At 33.9% G+C, this 27,307-nt stretch overlaps 1 protein-coding gene across 2 annotated transcripts in view; it reads right to left on the bottom strand.

The window, feature by feature from the left end:
• Positions 1 to 27,307, bottom strand: part of LOC129754158 (diacylglycerol kinase eta-like) — a 418,758-nt gene that overhangs the window by 99,272 nt on the left and 292,179 nt on the right. For both annotated transcript variants that reach the window (XM_055750049.1, XM_055750050.1), the window contains one exon: positions 1,155 to 1,235. In XM_055750049.1, coding sequence (XP_055606024.1) covers positions 1,155 to 1,235 — 81 coding nt within the window. The remainder of the gene's footprint in view (positions 1 to 1,154; positions 1,236 to 27,307) is intronic.

Genomic DNA, 27,307 nt, shown 5'->3' with positions numbered 1-27,307 from the left:
TCAGAAGCGATTGCTGGGATTCCATGATTAATTACACTGTTTTACGAACTTAGCACATATTTAAATTTTGACAACCTGTCATTTTTTTTTTTATCAGAGTGGCATTGTACACCAACTAGGTGTAGTGGACCTGTAAATGCTCTAGTTTTTCGTCAAAATTTCAAGCAAAACAAACTTGTCTGAGTCGACGGATCCTTGTTTTGCAAGAAACGCGTCCAAACAAAACCCTCTTGACGGTACCAACAGCAGCGGTTCGAATCAAGAGCCATCAATTATTCAATCGGTATAATGTAAACATGCAAAGGAGCTACACAAAAAGGCTGTAGCTGGCAACGACAGGAGCCAACATCTTGCCTCCTGAAATTCTCATCCTGGAAGATTGAATATGGTATTCACCCACCGACAGCCGAAGAAACTTCTGCTTCTGCTTCTGTATCTCTCTGTCTCATTCAGCACAGTTTGCTCCAAAAATGAATAACTTGTGCTTAGGTTGTTTTTTTCACTCACTTATTCATGTTCGGTGTGTGCCCGAGACGGATGGATGGAAACTTGGCAGCTCCTTTGCTTTGGTGAAAAGTTGGCAGTATAATAGCAACACCACCGTTTCAATCAGACCCGTTAGATACATTAGCAAAATCGAATTCAAGTATCTGCGGGTTGAACTTTAATGCAAATCGGAATAAGTGGAATCCGAAAATTCATTTCGGTTTAAGGGAGTCATTAATTTATGAAAAATGGTTCATAACAGCTGGCGTTACTTGTCCACATTTGCAATTCGGACCATGTTGCAAAAAGTAATTTATTCAATATTAATTATTCATTTCGATTTATCTTAATGTCATTGCTAACAATTATTCGGTATAAGATCATTAATCAAAATCAACCGTTGTAGTCGAATGGCGGACAATAAAAAATGAGGTCACGATCATCCAGCTGAATATTCACAAAGCAATGACAAAGGTAACGAATAAGTCTTCTGTGAAGATGTATACTAAGCATGCTAAGAATTATCAAGAATTGAATTTCAATTAAGGATTTCCATTTCTTAGGAACCTTAGCCTCATCGTCTTGAAAAACAAAACAAAAACCTATCATCTATTCTTAATTGTCGAAACCGAGAGACGTGGTTGTGGTTTGGGTACTCATTTACTCACCTGAAAGCTGTGGTTCGCATTCTTGGTACTGCACTCGGCAAAACACAGGTTGGAGAGGTCGATTTCATCGAATAGCTCACTCTGCAAATAGAAGGGAGGAGAACAACAGAAGATGGTCTTAGTTAGATCACACTGCTTATTTAATCATCAATTTGTGCTGAAGGAGGACTTCTTGTTTGCCTGTAGGATTGCCGATATTGAATGAGGATTGAGGTTGGGTCTCTTTGATTAGCTCTTGGCTCTGATATTTAATCCTAATGGTGTTGTTAGATGAGTAAGCATCGTCCATCTTTTACGTTTACTATTTTTTTTTATTTGTTCAAGGTTATTTTCATGTTTGAAAAAACATTTCGAGTGATTAAAAATATTTTTGATTCATTTATCGAATTTCAGAGCAAGTATATTACTTTCGCAAGAATATTGAACAAAGATCAAAACGACAACATAATGAAATGGTTTTAAATTCCAGAGAATCGGGTCAACCAGCTCATTTCTCGGTATGTCGATGCGACAATTAGGCAACAGAGGACTGACACATTTATTATTCCACAGTGATTTTCAATTCATATAATTGATATGTTTGTGTTGCAAACAAGAAAAAAAATCTTCGAAGACTGGATATTTGTAAGTGGAAAATTGAATTATTTGATAGATACATACTACATAGTTGTGAATTGCAAATTTGAATGTCCATCGCAAGGAAACTATTTCGACTAGTACAAATTTCTATTGAACATTTTAAATCTCTTCATTTGTCTATAGGCATAAAGGGTGTAATCGTTTATTTAAAAAATCAAATTAAATTTCTTTTTCGAGTTTAATTAGTATAAAATTCAGGAAAAATATTCAGTCAGGCGCTTTTCCAAATCCGAATTGCCGGGCCATACGCTTAACCCCTGCCATCAGATTTTGAACAACCACCTTGAGCACTTTCTTCGCCGCAGAAAGCCAGTTTGCCTTGAAGTGCTGCTCGTCCTTAGCAGTTTTTTTGGTCTTCTTTAGGTTCCGCTTGACAAAAGCCCAGTATTTCTCAACTGAGCGGAGCTCTGGCGTGTTGGTTGGGTTCTTTCCTGGGGAACCGCCTGCACAAAACAGTACGGAACAATCGTGTTTCTTCAGGGAAGGCAGCAGACGTTTATTCAAACACTCTTTTACGTAAATTTCTTGGTTGACAGTCCCGGAAGCTATGAAAATGCTGCTTTTCAAGCCACAGGTACAGATGGCTTGCCAAACCAGATATTTCTTCGCGAACTTTGACAGTTTCATGTGCTTGAAAATATCTGCTACCTTTCCTCTTTCTTTTGCCGTATAAAACTCCTGTCCCGCAAGCTGCTTGTAGTCGGCTTTGACGTAGGTTTCGTCGTCCATTACTACGCAGTCAAACTCCATCAGCATCGTCGTGTACAGCCTCCAGGATCGTGCTTTGGCCGTCGTATTTTGTTTATCATCGCGATTTGGAGTCACTACCTTCTTGTAAGTCGATAGTCCGGCTCGTATTTTGGCTCGATGCACGGTTGTAGACGATACACCCAGCTTATTTGCGGCATCTCGGAGAGAGATGTAAGGTTTCGCTTGAAACTACCGGCAACTCTCTTTGTCGTCTCAGCGGCTTCCGGTTTTCGATTTCCCCCCGATCCAGGCTTCCTGGCTATCGACAAACGCTCCCCAAACACTTTAATTACATTTGTAACGGTTGATTTGGCAACTTTTAGCGATTTTGCTAGCTTTGCGTGCGAGTAGCTCGGATTTTCGCAATGCGCGAGCAAAATTTTGATACGCTGCTCTTCTTCCTTGGACGGCATAATGACAACTGAAGAGTGAATTCCAAAATCAAAATAGGAGCAACATTCTACACACACACACCTTCAAAATGAGGGGTGTTCAGGTTTTTTAAATGCAAAATTGAAGGTTGATATTGACCAAATTTTGACCGTATCACCCTTTGAATACACAATACCAATACATATTAGGGTAACGGACCTAATCTGGACCACTTTGGGAAGTAGCGATGCTATTTCTTGAAAGAAAAAAAATTTACAATTTTTTACTACTTTATCTATTCATTACGTAGATTAAGGCTTTTTCTGTCGAAACATATCGTCGTTTGTTGCAATGGAACAAGATTTGAGCGTAAAAACTCGTTTATTTGTTAGTTACTCTGGTCGGTATTTTGTACCACCATGTTTCTATTTTAGACCACCCTCGGGACCTATTTTGGACCACCCTTGAACGAAATAAGGTATTTGTCGGAATTTTGCTACAGTTTCGACAACGGTTTATTTATGTGTATACCTTATTTAGTTAACCTTTTCTTTTTATTCTCGTAGTCAAGTTTTATTCAAGGATATTCTTTCGTTAGCCAGCTTTCTTCAACTTTTCCTCAGCCTTTTTCTAAATTTATTTGTTGTATATTTAGTGGTTCATACAACCATCTGTTTTTTTTTGTGCTGTAAAACAAAAAATTATTGATAGTAAGAAGTTACCAACCAACTGAAATATCCCTTGTTTGATCGTTTTAAAATGTTTTGGAAATTCCGAAAGCAAACTGCAATCTCGCAACTTGTGCAGCGTGACATACTGGTCAGTTTTCTGCGGCCGGCTAGCTTAACTTCAGGACAAATTTTTAAACGCAACACAATTCACCTTCAGGTGACTCAATGATAAGTGAGAAAATCCTTCTTCATCAGCTCTTCGATATCAATTGATTTCTCTTGACTTCCTAAACATAAGTGTATTTGGTTTAGCTTTAGTCTGATTTAGTATGATTTATGAGAATTTATGTAGCGTATCTTCATAGATTCAAGTAACTTAAAATTGAACGAGAATAAACGACCCTTTTAACCCTCTTAAATCCAGTTTCACAAAAGTTTACTCTCATGATTACAAACCACTTTTGTTTTACGAAAATCCTTAACGTTGAGAAAACTTAAAATACATCTTTTTCTAAAATTGCATAACTACAGGGGCTGAAGAACTTTTTTTTTCAGTACTTTTTCGGTTATAGTTTTCACACATTTCAACTTTTTTTTCCAAAACTAAGAAGTTTATAAGAATTCTACAAAATGATTTTATTAGTTTTTGTTAAATTGTTCCACAACTAACTGAGATATTTCAACTTATATCAAATTCAAAATTAGTACAGATTTGTCGATTTGTTGTGGTTTTTTTCCAACCCCGCCTTTGGATAAGGTTTCATTTTTCATCTCTTAAAATCCAACCTGAATGATTTTTTATGAAGCTATGAAAATAATAATTTTCAAAAAAAAAAAAATATAGAACCATTTCCAGTTTCCTCATGGTTTTAAGTTTCTCTCAGCTGTAGCTTTTGTGAACTGCTTATCTAATCGTTTCGTTGATTATAATATAATGACGTTTGGAAACATTCTGTGCCCAAAGTAAGTTAAAATATTGATTGCCTTTAGATTGGAGTAGATTATATTTAGTAAAAAGGCGTGGTTGGGTTTAAGAGGAATAAATTGAATACAAACACATAATAATTTCAAGTTTTGTTTTTCAAATACAAATGACATAATGTGCCTATTCTTCTCATATCATTGTAACATTGCCTATAAACTTTATGAACATATAACAGCACGTTTCATACGCTGGTTTGGGTAAGTGGTTCAAAATAAGTCCCTTAGGAATCAAATGGGATTTATTTTCAACATGGGTTTAATTGCTATCAAAACCATTTTTTAGTTCTTCGAGCTTGCAAACTAGTTCTCAAGTTTTTTATCATAGCTGTGAACACGTTTGAAATTGTTAAAGTTATCACAACTATGGAGAAAACCTCTTGAAACTTGACTACAATAACGGCACGTCCTCCGGAAATGGGCTTGATTCCGCTTAGCTGTGAAAATAAAACTAAATTTTCAATTTTCTAACCCTTATCAGCTTATTTAAAAGGAGTGTTATATAAGATTAGATACATTTGAAGATGCTTTATCTATGTTTGTTTAAATTTTTACTAATTGACCTGATTAATGAGTGATGTCCAAAATATGTTCCCGATCCAAAATAAGTCCGTTACTCTAATTATTTTTTTTTTAAATTCTATGTCAGTCATATTTAGTTTTATTAATCCTCATCCGCTCTTGACTGTCAATATGATAATATTGGAAGTTTGGCCGCTTGTAACTTTATTCAGCCGTAAATTGATACCTTCAATGAATTCATGAAAAATTTTAATTTTGATTCATTACTTATTTTCATCGACGCTCCCGGGAAGCCCAGCAAACATTTTTGTAGGTATATTTCTCAACAGCTTTGGTATACGTCTCATATACATTATAGAATAATCGTATAAAACTCGAAAAAACAGCATTTACCCACCAAAGTGGAGGCAATATACGTACATATTTTCAACTTCTGGCTAAAACGATAAGAGTTTTAAAAGAATGCAATAGAGCACAAGTTTTTTCTTTCAATGCATGCGAACCGCTGCCAGCGACAATATTTACTGCCTCTGTTATTGGGCAATTCTTGCAAACACGCCATCTGATTTTTAGCAATCTGGTTGCACTGCTGGTCGCCGAGAGAACAACAAAGCTGTTCTCTCACTTGACACACGCGGGAGAAAGCAAAGGAACGAAATCGCCTTCAAAATATGCAAACATGGTGGACCTTTTATCATATCCGATTTAAACGAGTAAATCGAGTAACGATTTTTACGACCTTTTACTTGCGTTAGTTGGAATTACGATTCGCAGTAACATTTTTAATGACTTTCGGACCTTGTTTCGGATTTTGAATGTCAATTTGACGCTTAAAATCCCTATATCTCTCTTGTTTCTAACCGATTTGTTCAAAATTTATACTTTTCGGAACCTCGTAATGTAACTCAAATATGTTTCTCAGAAAATATTCAGCTTCAACAATTCATTTTAACGTAATTCAAAATCTAAGAATAAAGATTAAAACAGCTTCAGAAAAAAGACTATAGATCAACTACTAAATGCTCGAAAAAAAAATTTACTAAGTGCCTTAAAACGCTTAAATAAGAAGCTACATTCAAAGTACAAGAATATATAGTTTTTTTATGATCATGACCACAAAAAATGTATAAGAGTTGTGTAAAAACCATACTTTTCAATCAATGAATCGTCAACATTGTTTCAGTCACGGTAGATTATTTTTAAATTGTTGGAAAGTTTTCAAAAGTAAGGAGTATAATCGAAAAACTGCAACACTTTGTTTTGCGAATAACTTTTGCATACATGAAAGTAAATTAATGAATTTTTCAGCGAAGCTACCTGGTAATGTTTTGTTCACATGAGTTCAATGTTATGATGTTTTTCAAGTGGTTTTTGAGGTAGTGTGCAATGAATAAGATTTCCGAATTCAATTTTCGAGCAACACCTGCGTCATCTATGATACATTCTATAAACCACCCATTTTATAAATCAAGGTTATTTTTTTGATTAAGTTTTCTGTTTCCTGAAGAATGATCTTCAAAATATCTCAAAATTTGATATTCGGTCGAAGTTATAATGAATTAAGCCGATTGTCCTACTTCGGCACAAAAACAACATATTTCTCGCGTGAGCTTTCATTACGCCGTATGAAACAAAATGTAAACAAGAAGTTTTATTACATAATAACACAAAAACTTACATAAACTACTCTAAACTTCTTTACATTTAGAATATTTGTTGTCTGCACAACACATTCTCTATGTGAAATAAAAAATTTAAAATCGTTTTGGTAATTTTTGCAGCAGTTTTCTGTGAATTTTTTAGATGTTGCATACGACGTAATGAAAGCTCACGCAAAATTTGACTTTTTATCACTTCACCACAGTTTTAACGTAATGGCACGATTCCAAATCCAACTTTAACAGAGTATAAACTTTGTGGAACCTGTTGAAGTTCTTTGCAGAGTGCACAGTCGTATTTAGAGGCAGTTTTCATTGTATATTTGTCCATCAATCGTGTCAATCGTTATAAAACACTTAGTGATTTACAGTTTCCACAGATCGTTAGTCTCTTAGACCTAGACATCTAATTTTTCAATTTTTTCTTCCGGTTTATATCCGGAAAACACAGGCAAAACTTGTCAACAAAAAATTTCTGGCCGGAAACCAACCAGGTGACCGCTAAAGAGTTCGTCTTGCTGTCCATTACGAAATGTTTATCAATATCTCCTCGCTAGCGGTCCAAATATTTTGCTCACGATTTGACCACCATATTTTGTTTATTTTACGGGTGGGCAGCTTTACTACCTTGTAGAAATGAAGTCAGGCCTGTTTATTAGTCAACCAGAAGAACCAGACAGCAAAATTCATCTTTTTGGTCATTTCCTCAATTGATTGAGCTTCGGATTAAGCTCGAAAAAACCATTCACATTCCTAAAATTCATGGAATAAATCATCTTCACTTTTATTCAAATTTTAGCTTATTTTTAGATCCTCTAGGACTTCTTGAATGATTGTATTTGGTCGAATAGTTTATTTCCAGCTGTTTTCAGATCTGGGACTGGGACTTTCCTGATTTTTTCTCGATTCTCCCCAAAAAATTTTGTCAATGATTTTCAGTATCGGGCGTTATCATCAATTCCTATCCATTCATTCAAAAGTTATTCACAAAATAAAGATGCAACACTTTTTTTTCGAATACACTCCTTAGCTGATTTTTAAACTTTTCATCAATTTGCCATGTTTTTTAGTTTCTAACTCTTAAATTCAAGTTTAGGTTTCAGTATCTGTAGATCTACTAACTAAAACGTCGATAAACAGTCGCAAATAACTAATGTTTAAAAAATATTGAAATTTATTTTGACATCTTTGAAAAATTGACATTTTGAAAATACATCAAATATCACACATTTTATAAAACGGGGAAAATGAGCAAAGCGAAAACTTCCGTTACTTTGTTTTTAGTACTCAAATTCACTCGCAGTCTTTGAAAAAGTTGATCAGTGACTTAAAACTGTGATCAGTGTTAAAACTGTTGATTTGAATATCTTAGTAAGGTTTACAGATTTCCTTAAAGGTGAAGATTTATTTTCTCTGTCTTTTCCTAGAATCTAAAAAGCAGTAGCTGATAAAAAAAACTATAGAACTCAAATCTATATGAGTCAAAATCAGCTTATAAATTATCTCGCGCAACGTTAAATTTGGTTGACTAATGAAGTTATTAAGAATTTTACGTCTGACCTGATTCCCGATTTAAAATGAACTTGAACGAACTTCAATTTTAAGATTCGAAATTTTCCATCAGATTTGAAGTTCTGATTGTTTTGAATTAGAAATGAACTAGAAGATACTGATTTTCAATTCAATTCCAGAATTGAGTTGATACTGGAATATTTGACAAACCACAAATGAGGCCCTCAGGATCAGAGTGGTGCAAGTGCCAAAATCATCAATTTTGAGTTAGTTGAGCTAACGATTCTTAATGTTTCAATGTACATCTGGTGCAAAACTCAGATTTTTTATAAATGTTTTTGAACAATTTTTTGATTGCATTAATACTGCTCGAATTAAATATGAAAAATCGAGCACCTTTACAACTTTGAAGCGCGTTTTCTCAATACTATCATTTAGACACTTGCACCCCTCTGATCCCAAGCGCCTCAAATCAGATTTCAATTTTATTTTAGCACAGGCAATTGAGTCAAGAAAAGTGTGTAATAATATGCATTTATTTAGTTATAGAAACTATTGAACAATTTAAACTTTTCCAAAAACTATTCTTCAAAAAACAAAATTTTTATCTGATTTAACTTGATGTGTGGTTTTGATATTCAGGCATATTACATTCACCATTTGAATGTTATAAGTTCATCTGATTTGTTTTATTTGGTCAGTCATCTACACAACTGAGGGCTATTTAGGATTACAAATTTGATAAAAATTGTTATGTTTTTTAAGTTTGAGTATAGGGGATTTTTTTTTATTATCTGACGGGTTTGCGGTCTTCAGATTTTCCCCAAAATTAAAAATTTGGTTCATTTTTGCGACTTAAAAACATGTGTATTTTTTCAGATTTCTAACACTTTTATTTATTGAGTTAGCTTCGGTTTGATTTTTTTGAAAATAAAAAATAACCATTTTTCAAAGCTACATAACTCTGTTATTTTTCAACGGAAATTATCAAATAGCACATCAAAATGCCTTGAAATTTTATCAGCTTTCCAACTAAAATAGTTGAAAAAAAATTAAATAATGACCTTCAACATGAAAAGCTGTAAATAAACTTTAAATGGCGTCTAAAAGTACCGTCTGCACCACCGAATATTTTGCAAAAAATACCATTGTATAGCTCAATTTATGATGCAACTTTCATCTGAAGACACCAAAGTGGGCCATCAATTCCTTGAAGAGTTATGAAAGAAATAATGACAATAAATCTCTTTTTTTGCGACGAGAACAAACAATGGTCGAACAACTGCACTCACACATGGAGGTAGCGCGCACTTCTAACAACATGGAAACAAAAGGACTTATCAAAGCAGGTATAAAACACTATTTTTTCGTGCTTTGTACACTGCCTCTACTCTCATAACAGTCCCATATGAATTTTCGTCATTTTAGGTATACATAGAGCTTCAAAATAAAACATTAAAAAAGAGGTTTTGTTCTAGAAGTTTCGTAAAAAATTATCAATTTGTGGCTGTCTCATATGAAATATACCCGAATAACAGTCTCATATGTGAAATACCACGGATTTGGTTACTTTTCAAGGCTTCTTTCGGTGAAATAGTCTTTGATTTATTGCTTTGAATCATTTAAAAAAAAAATAAAACTCGCTTGATGTCGAATAATGCACACTAGTTTTCGAAGGCAGGTCTGACTTCCTTAGAAATGGCTTCCTGAGCGAAAAACTATCGGATGCAATCAAAAATCTTTAAAAGATTTAACATACAATGTGGAATTTACGATATTTTTCCAGAAGTATGTTTCTTTTTCTGAAAATTGAATTTAGAAGTTCAAAAAACGATCAAATTTAAATCTTAGAAAGTAGCTTGATGAGAAAAAAATACCCTGTATGGGACTGTTATGCGAGTAGATTTGAAAAAGGTTTGAAATATGGTCGATTAACAGTCCCATAATGAATAAAAATGGTGCGCTCGACCTTACCAATAACCCAATTTCGAAAATTTCAGGTCTTGCGATTTATTATGAAGACCTAGAAACGATTTTCGTTATGCTGAAAGTGGTGGTCATAATTTAAGAATCTATTCCATAACAGAAAAAGCTGATTTTCTCGCTTGCTTGTTTTTGCATATGGGACTGTTATGAAAGTAGGGGCGGTAGAGTGTTGCAGCTAAACTGACTTCATGTTATATTCAAAAATCTAATAACGTATTCGTTTATACCCAGTTTTGCACCAGGTCACAACAAGTTTTGCGAATTTTGCTGTCATTATTAGAAGCTTATGCGCTCAGTTTTGCATCCGTAATTCCCCAGATTTGATTTAAAATGGACGGTGGAACACTGAAGATTCGTTTGTGAGCAATCAAGGTAGCAGAACACTACTGACGACGAATTATGTTCGTTCTAGTATGGTTAACCTCAAAACTGGGCGAATGGAGAATACGAATACGGTAAAAGTATCATATTTTCAATGCCATATTACCTACAATGGGAATGATGCTTTTTACAGCCTGGGCTGGCCATACTGAGCTCTTCGATTATTTCTACATTTTGGTGTCCAGTGCTTAGCTCCCGATATAAAAACTATGTAAAGCACGTCTATATTTCATTTTTTAAACACATTTGTGTGATCCCAAACACAGGGACTGAACCTTCTACTATTGGCATTGATTATGCTTCACAATGATCTTTGATCGAAAAGTAAATAAGTTATATACCATATAACCAGGTTGTAAAAGCAACATTCCCATTATTTGTTATATCACATTAACAATACGATACTAAGAATTTTGGTTAAAATTTAAAGCCAGTTATGCCGCAAACACTCTACAAAGCACGAAAAAGTAGTGTTTTTTACCTGCTTTGGTAATATATGATTTTAATCGCCGTAATTTGTATGATTATAATTTTAATGGCATGTGCGGCGGAATGAAAACTAGAGAGAGAATTTATTTTATAGAATTTGAAAGAAAGGTGGATAGACAGGCATTAGTGCGCCACTAATGCCTAAAATTTCAACACCTATCAAGCTTTCTCCTAGTGGCGCACTAATGCCTGTCTATCCACCTTTCTTTCAAATTCTATAAAATAAATTCTCTCTCTAGTTTTCATTCCGCCGCACATGCCATTAAAATTATAATCTGCTTTGGTAAGTTCTTTTGTTTCCATGTTGTTAGAAGTGCGCGCTACCTCCATATGTGAGTGCAGTTGTTCGACCATTGTTTGTTCTCGTCGCAAAAAAAGAGATTTATTGTCATTATTTCTTTCATAACTCTTCAAGGAATTGATGGCCCACTTTGGTGTCTTCAGATGAAAGTTGCATCATAAATTGAGCTATACAATGGTATTTTTTGCAAAATATTCGGTGGTGCAGACGGTACTTTTAGACGCCATTTAAAGTTTATTTACAGCTTTTCATGTTGAAGGTCATTATTTAATTTTTTTTCAACTATTTTAGTTGGAAAGCTGATAAAATTTCAATGCATTTTGATGTGCTATTTGATAATTTCCGTTGAAAAATAACAGAGTTATGTAGCTTTGAAAAATGGTTATTTTTTATTTTCAAAAAAATCAAACCGAAGCTAACTCAAAAAATAAAAGTGTTAGAAATCTGAAAAAATACACATGTTTTTAAGTCGCAAAAACGAACCAAATTTTCAATTTTGGGGAAAATCTGAAGACCCCCGGCGCAAATCGTCAGATAATAAAAAAAAATCCCCTATAGCGATTTGAGAAATCAAATAAAAAAGGAAACGAAATCAAAAAGAATACAAAATTAACGTTTTATAGAATGAGACAGATCATAAACGATGGTAAAAGACGATTTTTTTTTGCTATGCACGAAAACTGAGTCCGACGTGTATAAAGTTTTTTAAATCAATATCAAGATTCTACGCTTTACATTTAGCCCACATTAAAAATTCGTTGCATCAAACTTAAGTTTATTATTCAGATTTTGAATTCAAAACTTTCAGCCTTCAAAGTCTTAATTGAAATACAAATGCAGTTTAAAAACTGGGACTGGTTTATATTAAGAATAACAATGTAAGGATGACAAAATCTTTATTTTGTTCAAAAAATTCTTTACGAAAGGCACAGTAATTTAAGTTCCTGGATACTTTTTCCATAAAACTTTCATGAAGACTGCATTCAAAATTCGATCAACAAAACAGAAACGATTAACAATTCTCAAACATTTTTTCCATTATAATCAATATTGTAAAATCGAAAATGTTTTTAAAATGTATCGACACCTTATGTTTAAGAATTTTGAAACGCTTTCATAAAAGCGATACTTGTTTAAAGCAAGCTTACTCATTAATTCCATTTATTTTTTATTCATGAATTATGTATTTTTATTTTTTTATGTCAGTTGTAACGAATATTAAAAAAATACAATTTAAATCAATTGTTACCAAAACCCCCTCCATGAGGCGGTTCTTTCGACGACTCTGTCTGAAGCTGAAACCTTAAACCTACATTTTAATTTCAATTCAGAACACAATTAAGAATTAAGAATCGATTAATACAATTTTGCAAATAAGTTGTTAGAAAGAATCAAGTAGCTATTACATTTTCTGTGGTAACCATTTGTTAACCTGTGTTCTCCTATAAGGGTATATACGGTCGATGGTATTGATGGCTGATCGGCCTCAGCCAGAACCTCGAAACTTGATTTGGATTTGGCTTCATTAGAGTTGCCAGATTATTTTGATAAAAACAAATATTTGCTCGCTATTTATTTCTCAAATATTTAAACTCAATTTTCAACTATCAACATTTCCTACACATTTGATTGCAACTTTGCAGATTTTTAAGAGTCATGTGCGTATGCATAAACTGGATTACAGTAGATGAGGAAAATGTAAAATTGCTTAGCATAGAATCGTTGGAAATTTTGGGTGTTTAGGCAGTAGTGAACGATGGAGAAGCTGAAAAAGTTTCATATTACAGTTCAATCACTATAAATTACAGGAAGTATGTGCATATTTCAAATTAATTGCTGCAGGTTGATTTCAAACGAATAACAATTACAAACCTAAACAAATTGAATATGGACTGGAGGAATGGAACCACTACTGAACATGTATATTTTACATTACCTATATTTATTACTTGAACTGATATATGAAGAGGACTTTTCAAAAAAAAAAAAATAAATTTGCTTTAACATAGGATTTTCTGATAGGATTTTAAAAAATCAGTGCGAATATTTAAAAATTATTTGATTTGGCTCCACTGGGTAGCATTCGAAATCAAAAGATTGAAAACTCAACCGGTATCTCGAAGGGGCGAAAACGGCATTTTTGTCTCACGTTTTGGGTACGTCCTTTTGATAAAATTAATCATTTCATGCTTGTTTAGAGGTTAGGGCTGAGGCCTTTCGGTAATTTATTATTTTCTAGTTATCGGACATACACAATTTTAACAGAATCCGAACTATTTTTTTTTTATCTTAAAATTGAAGCGTTTTTGCGATATTTGCAAGACAAAAAGAAAGAAAAATATTCTGCACAATTTCCTTCAGTGTTCATCATCATCAAATCGATAGCTTGTAAAAACCGTTGATTATTCAGAAAATTTCTGTGCGTGAATGTGGGAAATGTATACAATAGACTGCCCCAAATTTGTATGGGAAATTTAAAACCTGTGAAATGTTTTGCGCTGCAGGCTGAAATTGATAATAGTCCTAGTACAAGATCTCATGCCAAATTTGGGCCAGATCGGATCACGGGAAGGGGTCGCTCAACGAGCCTGAAGTTTGTATGGGATTTCGAGACATTTTGTTCGGGAGAAACATGAAAAACCAGTTTTTCATCAATAACTTTGGTTCCCGTCAACCGATTTCTTTCAAAAATGGTTTTTCTTAAAGCCTAAATTATGAAAAATATTTCATCCAAAGACTGCATTTCGATTAGAGGTAAGATAAGAAAGTTATTAGGCTTCAAAAATGGGCTAACTTTTTTAAGGATGGTATTCATCACTGTTAATGAGTCGAGGCGGTCGAACATATTGACGCCTCATTAACAGTGCTGAATACCACCGTTAAAAAAGTTTGCCCATTTTTGAAGCTTAATAATTTTTTTATCTTAACTCTAATCGAAATGCATCCTTCGGATGAAATATTTGTCATAATTTAGGCTTTAAGAAAAACCGATTTTGAAAGCTTTTGAACCGGCCCACGGGAACCAAAGTTATTGATGAAAAACTGGTTTTTCATGTTTCTCCTGAACAAAATGTCTCGAAATCCCATACAAACTTCAGGCTCGTTGAGCGACCCCTTCCCGTGATCCGATCTGGCCCAAATTTGGCATGAGATCTTGTACTAGGACTAGGATCAATTTCAGCCTGCAGCGCATAACTTTTTCAATAGTCGGGTCATTTGGGGCACTCTAGTATACAAACACTGTTAATATGTTCACAAATTTAAAATCATGCGTTGAAGTGAAACACATGATTGGCAACTACGGTTAAGGGTCATCAGGGAATTCAGGGCTTATACCAGAATTTTAAATTAAAAAAAACGAGAAACTAATTGTAGATCACTGAAATGTCCTGCAAAATTTTCTCCGATGAGATACAAGTGTTGCTTAGCTATGAGTCACTAAAAATTGAACTCAAACAACAAATTGTTGCTAGTTCCAGAGCTCGTAAGCTGTATAGCCGGAACCGAAGCAATCAGACAGTTGATTTCTGATGGACGACAAAACTTGTGAAAAATCCTATTTAACAAAAAAAATTCCAGCGTTTGAATTCTATAACTTTTCTGCTCGTGGCAAGGTCCCTAGCAGATTAAAGTATGTATGTATTTTCTAGTTGTTTTATAAAAAATATAATTATTTGCCAAGACTCTGCTACTGAGGGAAAAAAACAACAGGTGATGTTCGTCGTTTCCAAAAGCTTAAAAAAGTATTCTTGTATGAACATATATTGCGCAACCTACGATCTTAACTAACCGATTATAATTAAGTTCAATCTCATGATGGTTTTGCTTAGTTTTTGTCAGATTTAGACAGCAGAAATTCGAGTAAAAACGTTTTGATTGGCACAAAATAATCAATTTTTGTTAATTTTGAAACAGCTGAGGCCATCAAGTTATCCATAGTTTCTTTCAAAAAAGAAATATCGGCCCAAAAAGCAGCGAAAATTGAAGGAGATGAATGAAGCCACCCAAAGTACAGATTTGACGAAGTATGAGTGGAAACAACTGAACAATATCATAACTGAAAAAAGTGTGCTCGGGATATTGGGAGATACCAAGAATAAAGTAGAAATTATTCATACAAAAAAAGGTAAATGTTTTTTAAAATTATTTTAATGATAAGATTACCTTTATTTCCTTCATAGAAAGTGTATCGATCAAACGAATTATTAGATACATTTTTTTGGATACACGCATTCGTAACTGTTCCATTTCTAAATGAACTGAGCTATAACTTCAAATTCCCTACAGCTTCTCCAAAAAATATATCTTCTCCAATTCCACCACTCGATAATAAATGGCATTACCAGAGAACATTCCGATCGGAAAGTGGTACCAAATTGATTTTCCCTGTAGTTTCCTGTCATGAATCCAATTGTCATCACTTGCTGCTCGCAAACCCCAATCCGTCCAACGAAAGCTTCCCTTTTCAAAAGACACTTTTTGGCCTCCGAATTCCACCACGTTAATTCATCCGGAAAGCAAATCCATGTTTCCGGCTGTGAACCAACCGGAGCCGGATATCGAGCTAGTGGTGGAAGTGAGCGCCGGAAACAGATTGGTCGGTGGAGAGGCTTCCTCTGCCTTTTTCGCTGGTTCTTCTTCGGGGCTCCAGATTATGGTAATGAAATATTCGAACGTAATCGTAATCGATCCAACACGCGGTCTGAGTCTTCACCGCCGGCATCGATGGGAGTATTTTTACTAATCAGATTCAACGATTTGTCGTTCGTTTTCGAAGACGTCGCATTCTTTTTGACAGCGGAACGCTCGTCTTGTCGCGGAGATTAGAGCGGTGGTGGGCGTTAAATCAACCTGAAAATTTAATTCCGAGAATGGTCAAGCTATTTGAAAATAAAACGGTTTTCGATCTAGCAGAAAATTTTTGGGAGGAAAAAATAATTCTATTTTATCCATGCGACTTGAGCTGTCCTTCACAATTCCTTTGGACCTATAAAATGATTTGAATCACATTCAATTAGTTTTAAAAATTTAACTCAAATCATAATTAACAAAAAAAAATATCTTGCGTAAATTTATTATTGAAAACTGGTAACAGAGTATTCATGAAACAATTTTTGTGTGTATCAGTTGTTGATAATTGGTCATCAGTATTTCCCAGAATCAAGAACATTGCCCAGATTCTGTGGAACTCTGAGTGTAAATATTTCTCGTCATTTCCAGTTTATTGAACACCGCTCATTTATACTGGATCAATCTGTAGATATGTTTGTTGCGTGTGGCACGTGTCACTACTAGCAGGGGTTCAAGAAGCGATCTGGAATGCGTATATTTAGAGAAAAAAACGAGGTCCTAGAGTCGATGGGGTGATGAATTCGTTAATTTTAAGCTAGTTTTGCAAATAAATTTTTCATATCTGAAATTTAAGTTGATGTCACTTCCAGATATTCAGAGTTTTTTCTCAATACTTTTAAGCAAATGAATAAACGCTGAACAAAAACTTAAAACATGCGTTAATATGTTGAAAGTGATAAAACCTTCCAACTTTCATTTGATCTAAAGGAATGCAAGTAAAGGAGGAAAGGAGGAAAGGAGGAAAAGAGGAAAGGTAGTGTTTTATTTCTAGAACCTCTAACAGAAGTTTCTTTTCTGGAGTTCGTGAACCGTGTAACAGAATGTTTTCAGTGGAGATGTACCGAATATTAGGTCGGCCGAATATTCGGCGCCGAATACCGCCAAAAAACCGTTAAGCCGAATATTCGGCTCACCGAATAGTTGAGCTAAGTATTCGGCCGAATAGGCCGAATAATTATTATTTAAAGTTTATATAAAAACAAACTTCTCAAATTTTTCAACTTATGTTGGATCATTTATCAAACATCCAAAGGTAATGTTGAAAAACCTTCAAAATCATCAAAAACTTATGGGTTCAGTTAAACATTTTAGATGTATTCATGTATTTTTCACTGAAGATTGATTATCGTTTATTTAAAATTTTCTTGATGTATCCAGGCTTGCCCATAAACCAAATAAATAATTCGAGAAAAGTTAAATCTGACCGAAATGGCCACATCTTTTTTTAAACTTTCCGGATTTTACCCGGAGTTTTTGGCTAAATCAAATAAAAAAAAAACAAATATCTTTTTGAAAATTTTGAAATTGTCTTTTACATAACGAATTTTTAGAGTAAATTTATTCGTTATATACGATTTGAACACTGCTGTTGCAATTCAAAGAAAACTTTAAATTTCAAGTAATTTTATTTCTTTTTTTCTTCCTCTTATATATTTGAGAATAGTGCCTATTTTCTGTTCAGATTTTTCATTTTTTTTACAAGTTTTCTCTAGAAATCGTTGGATACGCATATAGAGTATTGTATGCTCAAGGTTAAAATTCATCGTTCTTTTTGGCAACGATTTTGCTGACATCTACCAAAATCTAGACGTTCATGTAATTTGATTTAAAAAAAAGCATTTTAAAATAGCTTAACACCTGTTTTGGCATGTTTTGTCTCAGATTTCACCGGAATTCAAACTCATTTGTGATGAATGTCTTAGAAACGACAAATCAGCTGATGTCCTTACAGCTGATGGCATTTTGAAAATCAAATAAACCTCTACTTAAAAAAGATCTGATTCATCTGGTTGGAAAATATTCGACCTAAAAACAGTAGAATTAGAAGTAACTCTACAGGATATTCGACCGAATATTCTTTTGGCCGAATAGTTGATAAGGTCAATATTCGGTATTCGCCGAATACCACTATTCGGTACATCTCTAGTTTTCAGCAATACTTTTGACTTACAGAATATATAAAAAAAATAATGGGTTTCTGTCTATCAGCCTGTATTTCTGTTCCCCATAGACTCGGAAACTACTGAACCAGTTTGAGCTAAACTTGGCAGGTGGAGAGAGCCAAGGAAGGATCCTATGGTTTGAGACCTTTTCCCCTCTCAAGGGGGGAGGGGCCCTTTTAAACAAAAGACCAATGTTTGCATAACTCGAGAAAAGATCAAGCAAATTTGGCATGGGAGGGTACAAGAACTCTAACCATACGAGACCCCTCCCTTCTTTCATTGGGGAGATAGTGAGGAGGAAGGGGACTTCTTTACAATTTCCACACAACACACGAACATTTCAAGCAAATGGAAACTTATTTGGCATGGGTTGGTATAAGAAGATTAAAAATACTTCAATGAATATTTGTCTACCCTCCCTTCTTCCAGTGTGGAGATAGGAAGACGGGATCTCCCTTACAATTTTTGCATAACTGGAAAACAAATTGATCAATTGGAATCAAATGTGACATGGGAGGATATTTGGGTACGTTACGTTATTGTTTTTATTGATTATTTGAAACCCCTCTCTTTGTTAATGGAAAAATGAGAAAGGGAGGAGGGGGCTTCCACACATTTTCTATAAAACTGTAGAACAAATAGAACATTTAAAATCAAATCGGGCATGGGAGGAAGACATTAGGGTACGATAAATGTTTCTTTGAATTTTTGGTACCCATCCCTTAAAGCAGTGGGGAGATATGAAGAGGAAGGGGGTTCTTCTACATTTTTTTCATATTAAGAAGACTATTTTGGTAAATAGCATGGGAAGGTATTTGAAAACGCGAAATATGTCTATGGTCATTTGAAATCCCTCTCTTCTTCTATTGGGAAGATAGAAAGGAAGGAGTGGGGTTCCCATACAATTTTTATATTGCAAATCTCGAGAACTATTTCAGCTAATGGAACCAAATTTGGCATGGAAGGAATTGGAGCACAAAAAAGTTTTCACTTGAAAACTTATCAAGCAAATCGATCAATTTGGCAAGGGAGAGCATGTGGTATGAGAAATTATTGTATGATTATTTGAGGCCCCTCATTCTTTCCATTGGAGATATAGAAAGGAACAAGAAGAACTCCCATATACAATCGTTTTGCAAAAGCCGAGAACTTATGTAACGCCCACCTCTTTTGGCTTTGGTATTTTTTGGCTTAAATCGAGAACATTTTTTGCAAAAAAAAAAACCAAAATAGAGGTTGTTTGCGTTCAAATATTTTGCAAAACTCGAATATTTTATTACTAAGTCGAGCTAAATGTAACATGAAATAATTTTTATAGACTAACAATGTTTTTTTTGGTAGTTCGTGAGCCCTTCCTATTTAAGAAAAGGAAGAGGGCGGAGAAGTCATACCAATTACAGAACATTTTTAAATTTCAGAGCAAACCCGTATAAAACGGCCAATCTAGAAAGCTTATTGTTTAGACTGTGTCGATTTGAGGTCATTTTTAAATTTTTCAAACCCTGGGATCTAAAAAGCTTTTTTGTGGTTGAAAACTCATCCATGATTTTTTGCTGAATTTTTGAATGACGCTTACACGAGAAAAACTGATTTTTTTTATTTGTATGGAAAAATTAAATATTTTGTACTGAAAAATCAACATCATTTTTGTTTCTTCTGTGGAACCGAACATGCTAATAATTTTTATGCCAATTTATAAATTCTCTAAAGGAAACTTTCATAGAATTTTGGATTTATCACCGCGATGGTTTGTTCTTCGAAATTATCGATGTTTTTCGGTGAGTTTTTATAATGATAAAACAGATTTACCAGTTGTCCATACGTTTCGAGCTACTTTCGCATTCGCTCCTCCTCAGTGGACACTAAAATTATATCTTACTTTTTAACATTTAACTTCAAATCTAATTTTTTTTTAAATTTTAACTTACAATTGACTGGCCATCGTTTAAACTATTTTGATTTTGGACAGTGTGTTTTGTTTTGTTTTTCAGCGGAACAACTTTGTCCAAGACCGTAACATTTGATAAGATTCAGTTTGTCAATAGATTGCATTTTACCGCGTTTTATCGTATTTTATGATTATTTTGAAAAACCATTCCATGCCAAATTTCACATAAATCGGTTCAGTAGTTTCTGAATTCTTGAAGAAAAAATGTACAAATTCTCTCCATTTTCATGAAGATTTTGACGGTTTTAAGTAAGCTTCATTCAACGATTAAAAGCAATAATAAAAAAAACATATCTCCAGTTTCTTATGTTACAAAAATTTCAACATGAACTTTTAAATGCAATTAACGATAAATTAGGGACGAATGCCTCCTGTGGAGTTAAAATCCCTTTAAAATAAACAAACAAACAACAATTAACGATAAAATTCTCGGCTTGCTCCATTTGGAGTTATTGAAGCTCTAAAAGAGTCATTTTTCAACAAATATTGCCTCATAACTTCAAAACAAAACAAATTTTGGTAATCCGTTTTCAACAAAAGATGCGCATTATGATTATTTAAACCATGGATGGCTCTTTTTGGGAATTCATAGCATGTTCTTAGAATTGAACGTTTTTCTTGGTTTACCTACATATATCATTCGGATAAATACATCTCAGTTTGCACCAACTAAATTCAAAAAAATATCTAAGAAATCTCTTTGAGTTGATATAATATGAGGCTCTTGGAGCTAAAGAGGCATAAGAGAATGACAAAAAAGTTGGAGAAAACATGCTTTGAAATTGTTGTGTTTGCCTATTTTCCATTCATTTTACAAACATTTGCAAATTTCTTTCAAGCGTAAAAGTATAATTTTATTAATCAGAAAAAAAAACACAAAATATAGTTTGAAACAAAAAAACAAATCTTTTGACATTTTCTACTCGAAATCGATCATTTATGGCTCTGAGGACTTCATAGAATTTTACAAAAAGGTTACCGTCTCTGAATAAAGAAACCACCAAATACAATTTTGAATTATCAAAATTGATCGGTATTTGACAAATTATCTGTGAATTCTATCACATATTTTTAAGTGTTTTCTGATTGGTTTTTGGTGACCAAATATCATTGGTAAATATCCGTTTGTAAATTCCCGTTAAAAGTGAAAAACTAAAAATTGTTGGTAAAAAGCAACGGTACTTTTGTGATAAAATTTCTAAATTTGCACTTGACCCGTTTATGGGGGCCGTGTCGTTTGCACTTGTCCCGCAGTGTGGGTTGACAATTGTGAATATTATTTTCACTACTTTCAGGGTGTACTGATAATTAATCATAAATTTTCTGCTTTCACTTGAATATCAGTCTCAAACTTTCACTTTTCAACGAAAAATCGGATTTGAATGCTTTTTTTTTAAGCCAAAATATGCAAAACAAAAACACACTTCTCATGTCTAGTACGTACTTGAATTCGTGTGTAATCAAACAGCGCAGTGTTTTAAGTGAATAATTTAAAGAAAGTGTAGTTTAACTATGTCAGATTGTTTGTTTGGGTATAAACAACAATTTCTAGAAGATGAAATATTTTTTGGTTTTTTTGTAACAGAGAAAAGTTGAACATTTGCACTTGCCTGCCTCGGTGTACTTTATTCGTAACTAGCTGACCCGGTGTGCTTTGCTACACATTCCAAAAATAAATGTAATTTTTAAAAATTCATTCAAATTTGAGTTTTTGTAAGCAATTTTTTTAAGTCAAACCATCATAGTTCAGATCCAACAACTTTGAAATGAGAGTTGCAGCTGGAGTTCCGAATTGCAATTCAAAGATGTTATATATTAATTACTGAAACTTGATCTTTAAATTTGATTTTCAAGATCTGAAATTTGTACTCTGTTTATAAAGCTTCAAAATGACTTGAATAATGTCAAAACTTATGGATTTTCCACCTTTTTTCTTAAAATTGCATGGGGCTCCCTCATCTTTTCCTATTTTGTCCCCTAGGCTGATTTACCCGGCTCGAGTTTACATAAATTTCTAATTGAAAGAAAAAGATTCGCATTGTACTTTATGGAGATAGAATCTTGAAAACCGATCAATAGCGTGAATCGGGACAATTTTTTGAGTATATTCCCAATATTCTAAATTATGAGCACTTCCAGCCCCTGATTAGCTTCAGATGGTGTATTTTTTGGAGTTGAAAATAAGCTATAGAAATTAGAAAGAAAAACGATGAAAAGGATTTTAAATGACCATTTTCAAACAGCTTTTTTCACCATCCTCGCCTTCGAAGCAGTTTGAATTTCTTTCATTTTTCCGCCAAAATTATGTTAAAAAAATTTTTCGCTATATGCCAAAATCGTGGACATGAGATATTTCAGCTTGAAGTTTTCTCAAACAGCTCTTGCCATGGTATGAAAATTATCGATTTTATACAGTGCAAATTTAATTTTTTCTGATAAATTTATTAAAGCAAAAATATAAATATCTAAAAAAAATATCAGTTGCATCACTGAATAAATTCTCAGCGTTTTTTATTTTCTCTTTGAAAGTCAAATATTCAAAACTGTTGGCAAAAACAATTTCTAAGTTTACATTTTGTCCCGTATATTGGGGCAAGTGTAAATGCAAAGTTTTTTTTTCAGATGCGTCAGAGTAATGGCTTTAAAATGGATTTAATACGTGCTTCTGTTTGTTTGTTTTATGAAGTTTCATTAACATATCTGCAGTATACCTGCAGTATAGATTTATGTTTGTTCCACTTTTAACGAATGCTGTTTAAAGTAAATTACTTTAATTACGAATACATTTAAACATTTTTAATATCCGCTTCCGTTTCAACATTCAGAATACCCCTTCTGGTCTTTCCAACATATTGACTCACTTTGAAGATGAATTTCTTAAAAGTTCGACGTTTGCCCTTGCCTCACTGTGTAAGTTGACAGGAGGAAATATTTTTTTAACACTTCAAGGGTATACTAAAAATTTCTCATAAAAATTTTGCTTCCAGTTGAATATTAGTTCTAAAATCTCACTTTTCAAAAAAGAAGCGGATCAAAAGTCTCTTTTATGCAGCCATGTAACACAAAAACACTTTTCATGTTAAGTACATATGTACGTACTTGAATTGGTATGTAAGCAAAAAGTACGACGTTTTTTTCAGATTTTTTTTTTAAATAAATAGTTTCCATTTTCATTTCTAGTTGTGTATTTGGGCCGATGTAACAATTTTTAGAAGAAAACATATTTTTTTTATTTTTTTGTAACAGAGAAAAGTTGAACCTTTGAACATGCTCTAGTGTTCCTTGAATGAAAATTCTTTGGGAAAATTATTTCCCTCACTTTTGGTCAATAAAAATCAGTTTATTTCACTGATACCTTTCACTTATGCATACGTCAATCCTATCTTATCCAATTTAAAGAAAAGGCGATTTATCAGTTCATGTGTCGGTTCGGAATTTTTTATCTTCTTTGAATTTAAATGGCGCTTGATAAAACTTGTTCATGTTCAACAAAATGTTTCCAATCTATCTCTGTAGAAAACATCTTGTTCATATTTCTGTTATCAAAATGATTCAAAAATAACCTTGTAGACAAAATGAGTTAAAAAATTGTATGTAAATTCTTTACTTTCTGTTTTTTTTTCAAAGTGTCATACCATTATTTCATTAGCATCAGAACTAAACTTATATTTTATTGACAACAAATGCTACCTACATAAACACGAACTATTTTTGCAAATCTTTCAACTGGTTTTGATTCGATTGATAAAATATCAATCCATGTAACATCTAGGTGTAATTTTTGCACGTGCTGTGTACAATTAAGCAAGAAAAAACACATCTAGGTTGAATATCGCCCCCACGTGCATAAGAAATATAGGTACTTGGTTAAGCTTGCCAGATTGCCCGGTTTTATCCGGGTTTGCCCGGATATTTGATGCAAAATTTCGAGAAAGTCCGGTCCGGCCCGGTTGCCCGGATATCGTGAAAAAAGTCCGGATATTGCCCGGATTTTTTCACAATTTTCACAAAGAAACCCAAAAAAAATCAATGTTTTTGAGTAAGTTTCAGCAAAATCGATTATCGGTATGGAAATTTTCAACGGTTGTTTCAAATAATTTCGCTGATTTACTTTTATAAAACTGTAAATATTTAAGTGTTCCAAAAAGTTGTTGGAAATCTGCAATTACATTAACAAAATATTAATTTTAATTTTTTTGCATTTTTTCTTTGCTTTTATAAATAATAACACCTAAATTTTGCCCGGTTTTTGCCCGGTTTTTGGTTTTGAAAAATTGAAATCCATGCCCGGATTTTGCCAGGTTTTTTTGAAAAAATGCCCGGAATTGCTAGGCCCGGATGGTAGTGAAAAAAATTCTGGCAACCTTATACTTGGTTGAGAAACAGGCGCCTGATAGTTAAATTTTTCCAGCGATCAATGAACAGTATGTTTTGGTTACTATCCACTTGCGACGACGTTTGCTTGACCATAAAGACGGAAAACAAACCCCTCAAAGAAAAGAAAATCTCCAAAAATGGATGCCATGAGTTTTCAATTTCAGATTTTGGCAAAAAAATGCATAAGTTTTAATATTCGATCGGCAAAATGTCAATCTCGGTCACAGGCGTCATTCATAACCATGTGCTGTACAAATGAGCTAGGAATCAAGTAGAAAAAAATCACATTAAGGCTCCATATCGCCATCCCTTGCATTGAAAACATGATTGGTTGATAAATACGCGCCAAAATATTCCCACTGATCAGTATGCTATGCCATGGTTACTTTCCTCTTGCGACGTTGGCTCGCGACGCCTCGACCATGGAGACGAAAAACAAACCGCCCAAAGGAAAAAAAAATCTCGAGAAAATGGATGTCATGACTTTAATTTGTTTCGAAAAACTACAAATTTTGTATGGGAGCTCCTCCTCCCTTAAGTCGGAGCGGTTTGTAACTATTATAGAAACCATCCCCGGCCCAAAAACCCCTCAGATGCCAAGTTTCACGCTGATCGGTTCAGTAGTTTCCGAGTGTATAGGGAACAGACAGACAGACAAACATTCATTTTTATACATATAGATTAGAAAAAAAAAACAGCGAATTTAAGTTGATCACTTTTTGATTCGAACACCGTTTAAAAGTTGGCACGTGCCGAACAGAAATTTGGATAATCTATATAGTATAGGTATATAAAAAGCAATTATCTGTATGTTTGTTTGTTTGTTTGTTTGTTTGTTTGTTTGTCCTCTATAGACTCAGCCGTCTTAAGAGCTAGAGGTCTGAAATTTGGCATGGATGCTCATTAGGACCAGGAATGATGAAAAATGTTATAGATTTTTGGATGACCCCTTCCGAAGGGGGTCGTCCATACAAGACAAATATTGTTTTCGCGTTATTGACGTTATTTTCCGTCGGATTGTGATGAAAATTTGCACATGAGTGTTTTGAGAGACGAACAATCGATTACAGTTATCAAATTTAGGGTTAGGGGTCGGCCAAAGGGGTCGTTCATATCCACTGATTAATGTTTTTGCGATATTGGCTTTATTTTACATCGGACTGGAAGAAAATTTCCACGTGAGTGTTTTGAGAGACGAGCGGTCGATTAAAGTTATCAAATTTAGGGTCAGGGATCGGCCAAAGGGATCGTCCATATCCACTGGTAAATGTTTTTGGAATATTGAATTTATTTTACATCGGATTGTTATGAAATTTTGCACATGAGTGTTTTGAGAGACGAACAATCGGTTACAGTTATCAAATTTAGGGTCAGGGGTCGGAAAAAGGGGTCGTCCATATCCACTGATTAATGTTTTTGCGATATTGGCGTTATTATACATCGGATTGTGATGAAAATTAGCACATGAGTGTTTTGAGGGACGAGCAATCGATTTCAAGTTTCGAATTGCGGATCAGAAGTCGGCTGAAGGAGTCGTCCATACCCAACTTTAATGTTTTTGCGATTTGGACGTTATTCTTCATTGGATTGAGATGAAAATTTCCGCATAGGAGTTTTGAGGGACGCTCTTTTGCTTTGCTTCAAATCTTGCCTCAGGGGTTGGCAAAAGGGGTTATTATTTGTTCACTGTTTTTACGATATTCTCTTGATTGAGCATAGAATTGTAATGAAAATTGACACATGGTAGTTTAACAGAAATGATAATTGATTTCAGAGTTCAAGTTTTGGATCGTGGTAAAAAAAAGGCCGTCCATGTTAGTTGCTCACTGTTTTCGCGATATTGTCGTGATCATGCATCGGATTGTTCCGATTCCGATGTTCCGTGTCAAGGGTCGGCGAAAGGGGCGTCTATATTCACTGTTCACTGTTTGCAAGTTCCTGACGTTATTTTACATATAATTTGAAAAGAAAATGGCACAAAGGAGTTTTGAGGAACGTAAAATTAGTTTCAATTATCGAATTTCGGGCCATGGGACAGAAAAAGAGGGTTTCATTGAAAGTTCAGTGTTTTGTGCAATAATTTTGTTGGAGGCAGTTAATTGATACTAATTTAAGTGTGAAGGTCAAGCAAAAGAGTCGTGCACATAAACAAATAGTACATGTTTCTGTCATAATGTCTAGATTTTGCAATCGATCGAGAAGAAAACACTCTCACATAAATTTTAATAAAAATCCAATCAACCGTTTAATTTGAATTTCAAGTAATAGTAATAGTAGCGACTTTAAACACTGTTTAATTTTTTCCCCAAAATTGTCGAAAGACTGTTTCGAATTCATTTTCTAAACTCATTTTGACGTACCAATGATTTAAAGCGAAACGAAGTTCGTACGGGATCAGCTAGTGCTTCTAATAAATTCTAGGCGCTCATTTACAACATCTTTCATTTCTTCTAATTTTCTATCCATTATTCAAATTTCATCATCTTAAGATGTTCTTTCTTAAAAGAACATCACTTTTATTTCACCGATAAGGCCGATAAATTAAGTAACAAACATAAATTACGGTGAACATTTTCTTCATAAAGTTCCACCTAACTTTCAGGGAAAAATAGGCAATTCCGGCGATACAATCGGACTAAACAGGTAATTTTTTCCTACAGGAAATTTCTCGTCTAATTTTGCAAGGTTCACAATACCGATGGCAGGTTGCTAAATTAGACAGAAAATGATTGGATGTTTGTTCTAAGTGTCATGTCAGTATGATCAGTGTCA

Source organism: Uranotaenia lowii, chromosome 3 (assembly GCF_029784155.1).
Source record: "Uranotaenia lowii strain MFRU-FL chromosome 3, ASM2978415v1, whole genome shotgun sequence".
In the NCBI taxonomy this organism is placed as follows: domain Eukaryota; kingdom Metazoa; phylum Arthropoda; class Insecta; order Diptera; family Culicidae; genus Uranotaenia; species Uranotaenia lowii.
Note: the sequence above shows the minus strand (reverse complement) of the source record. Positions and strands in the feature narration are given on the sequence as shown.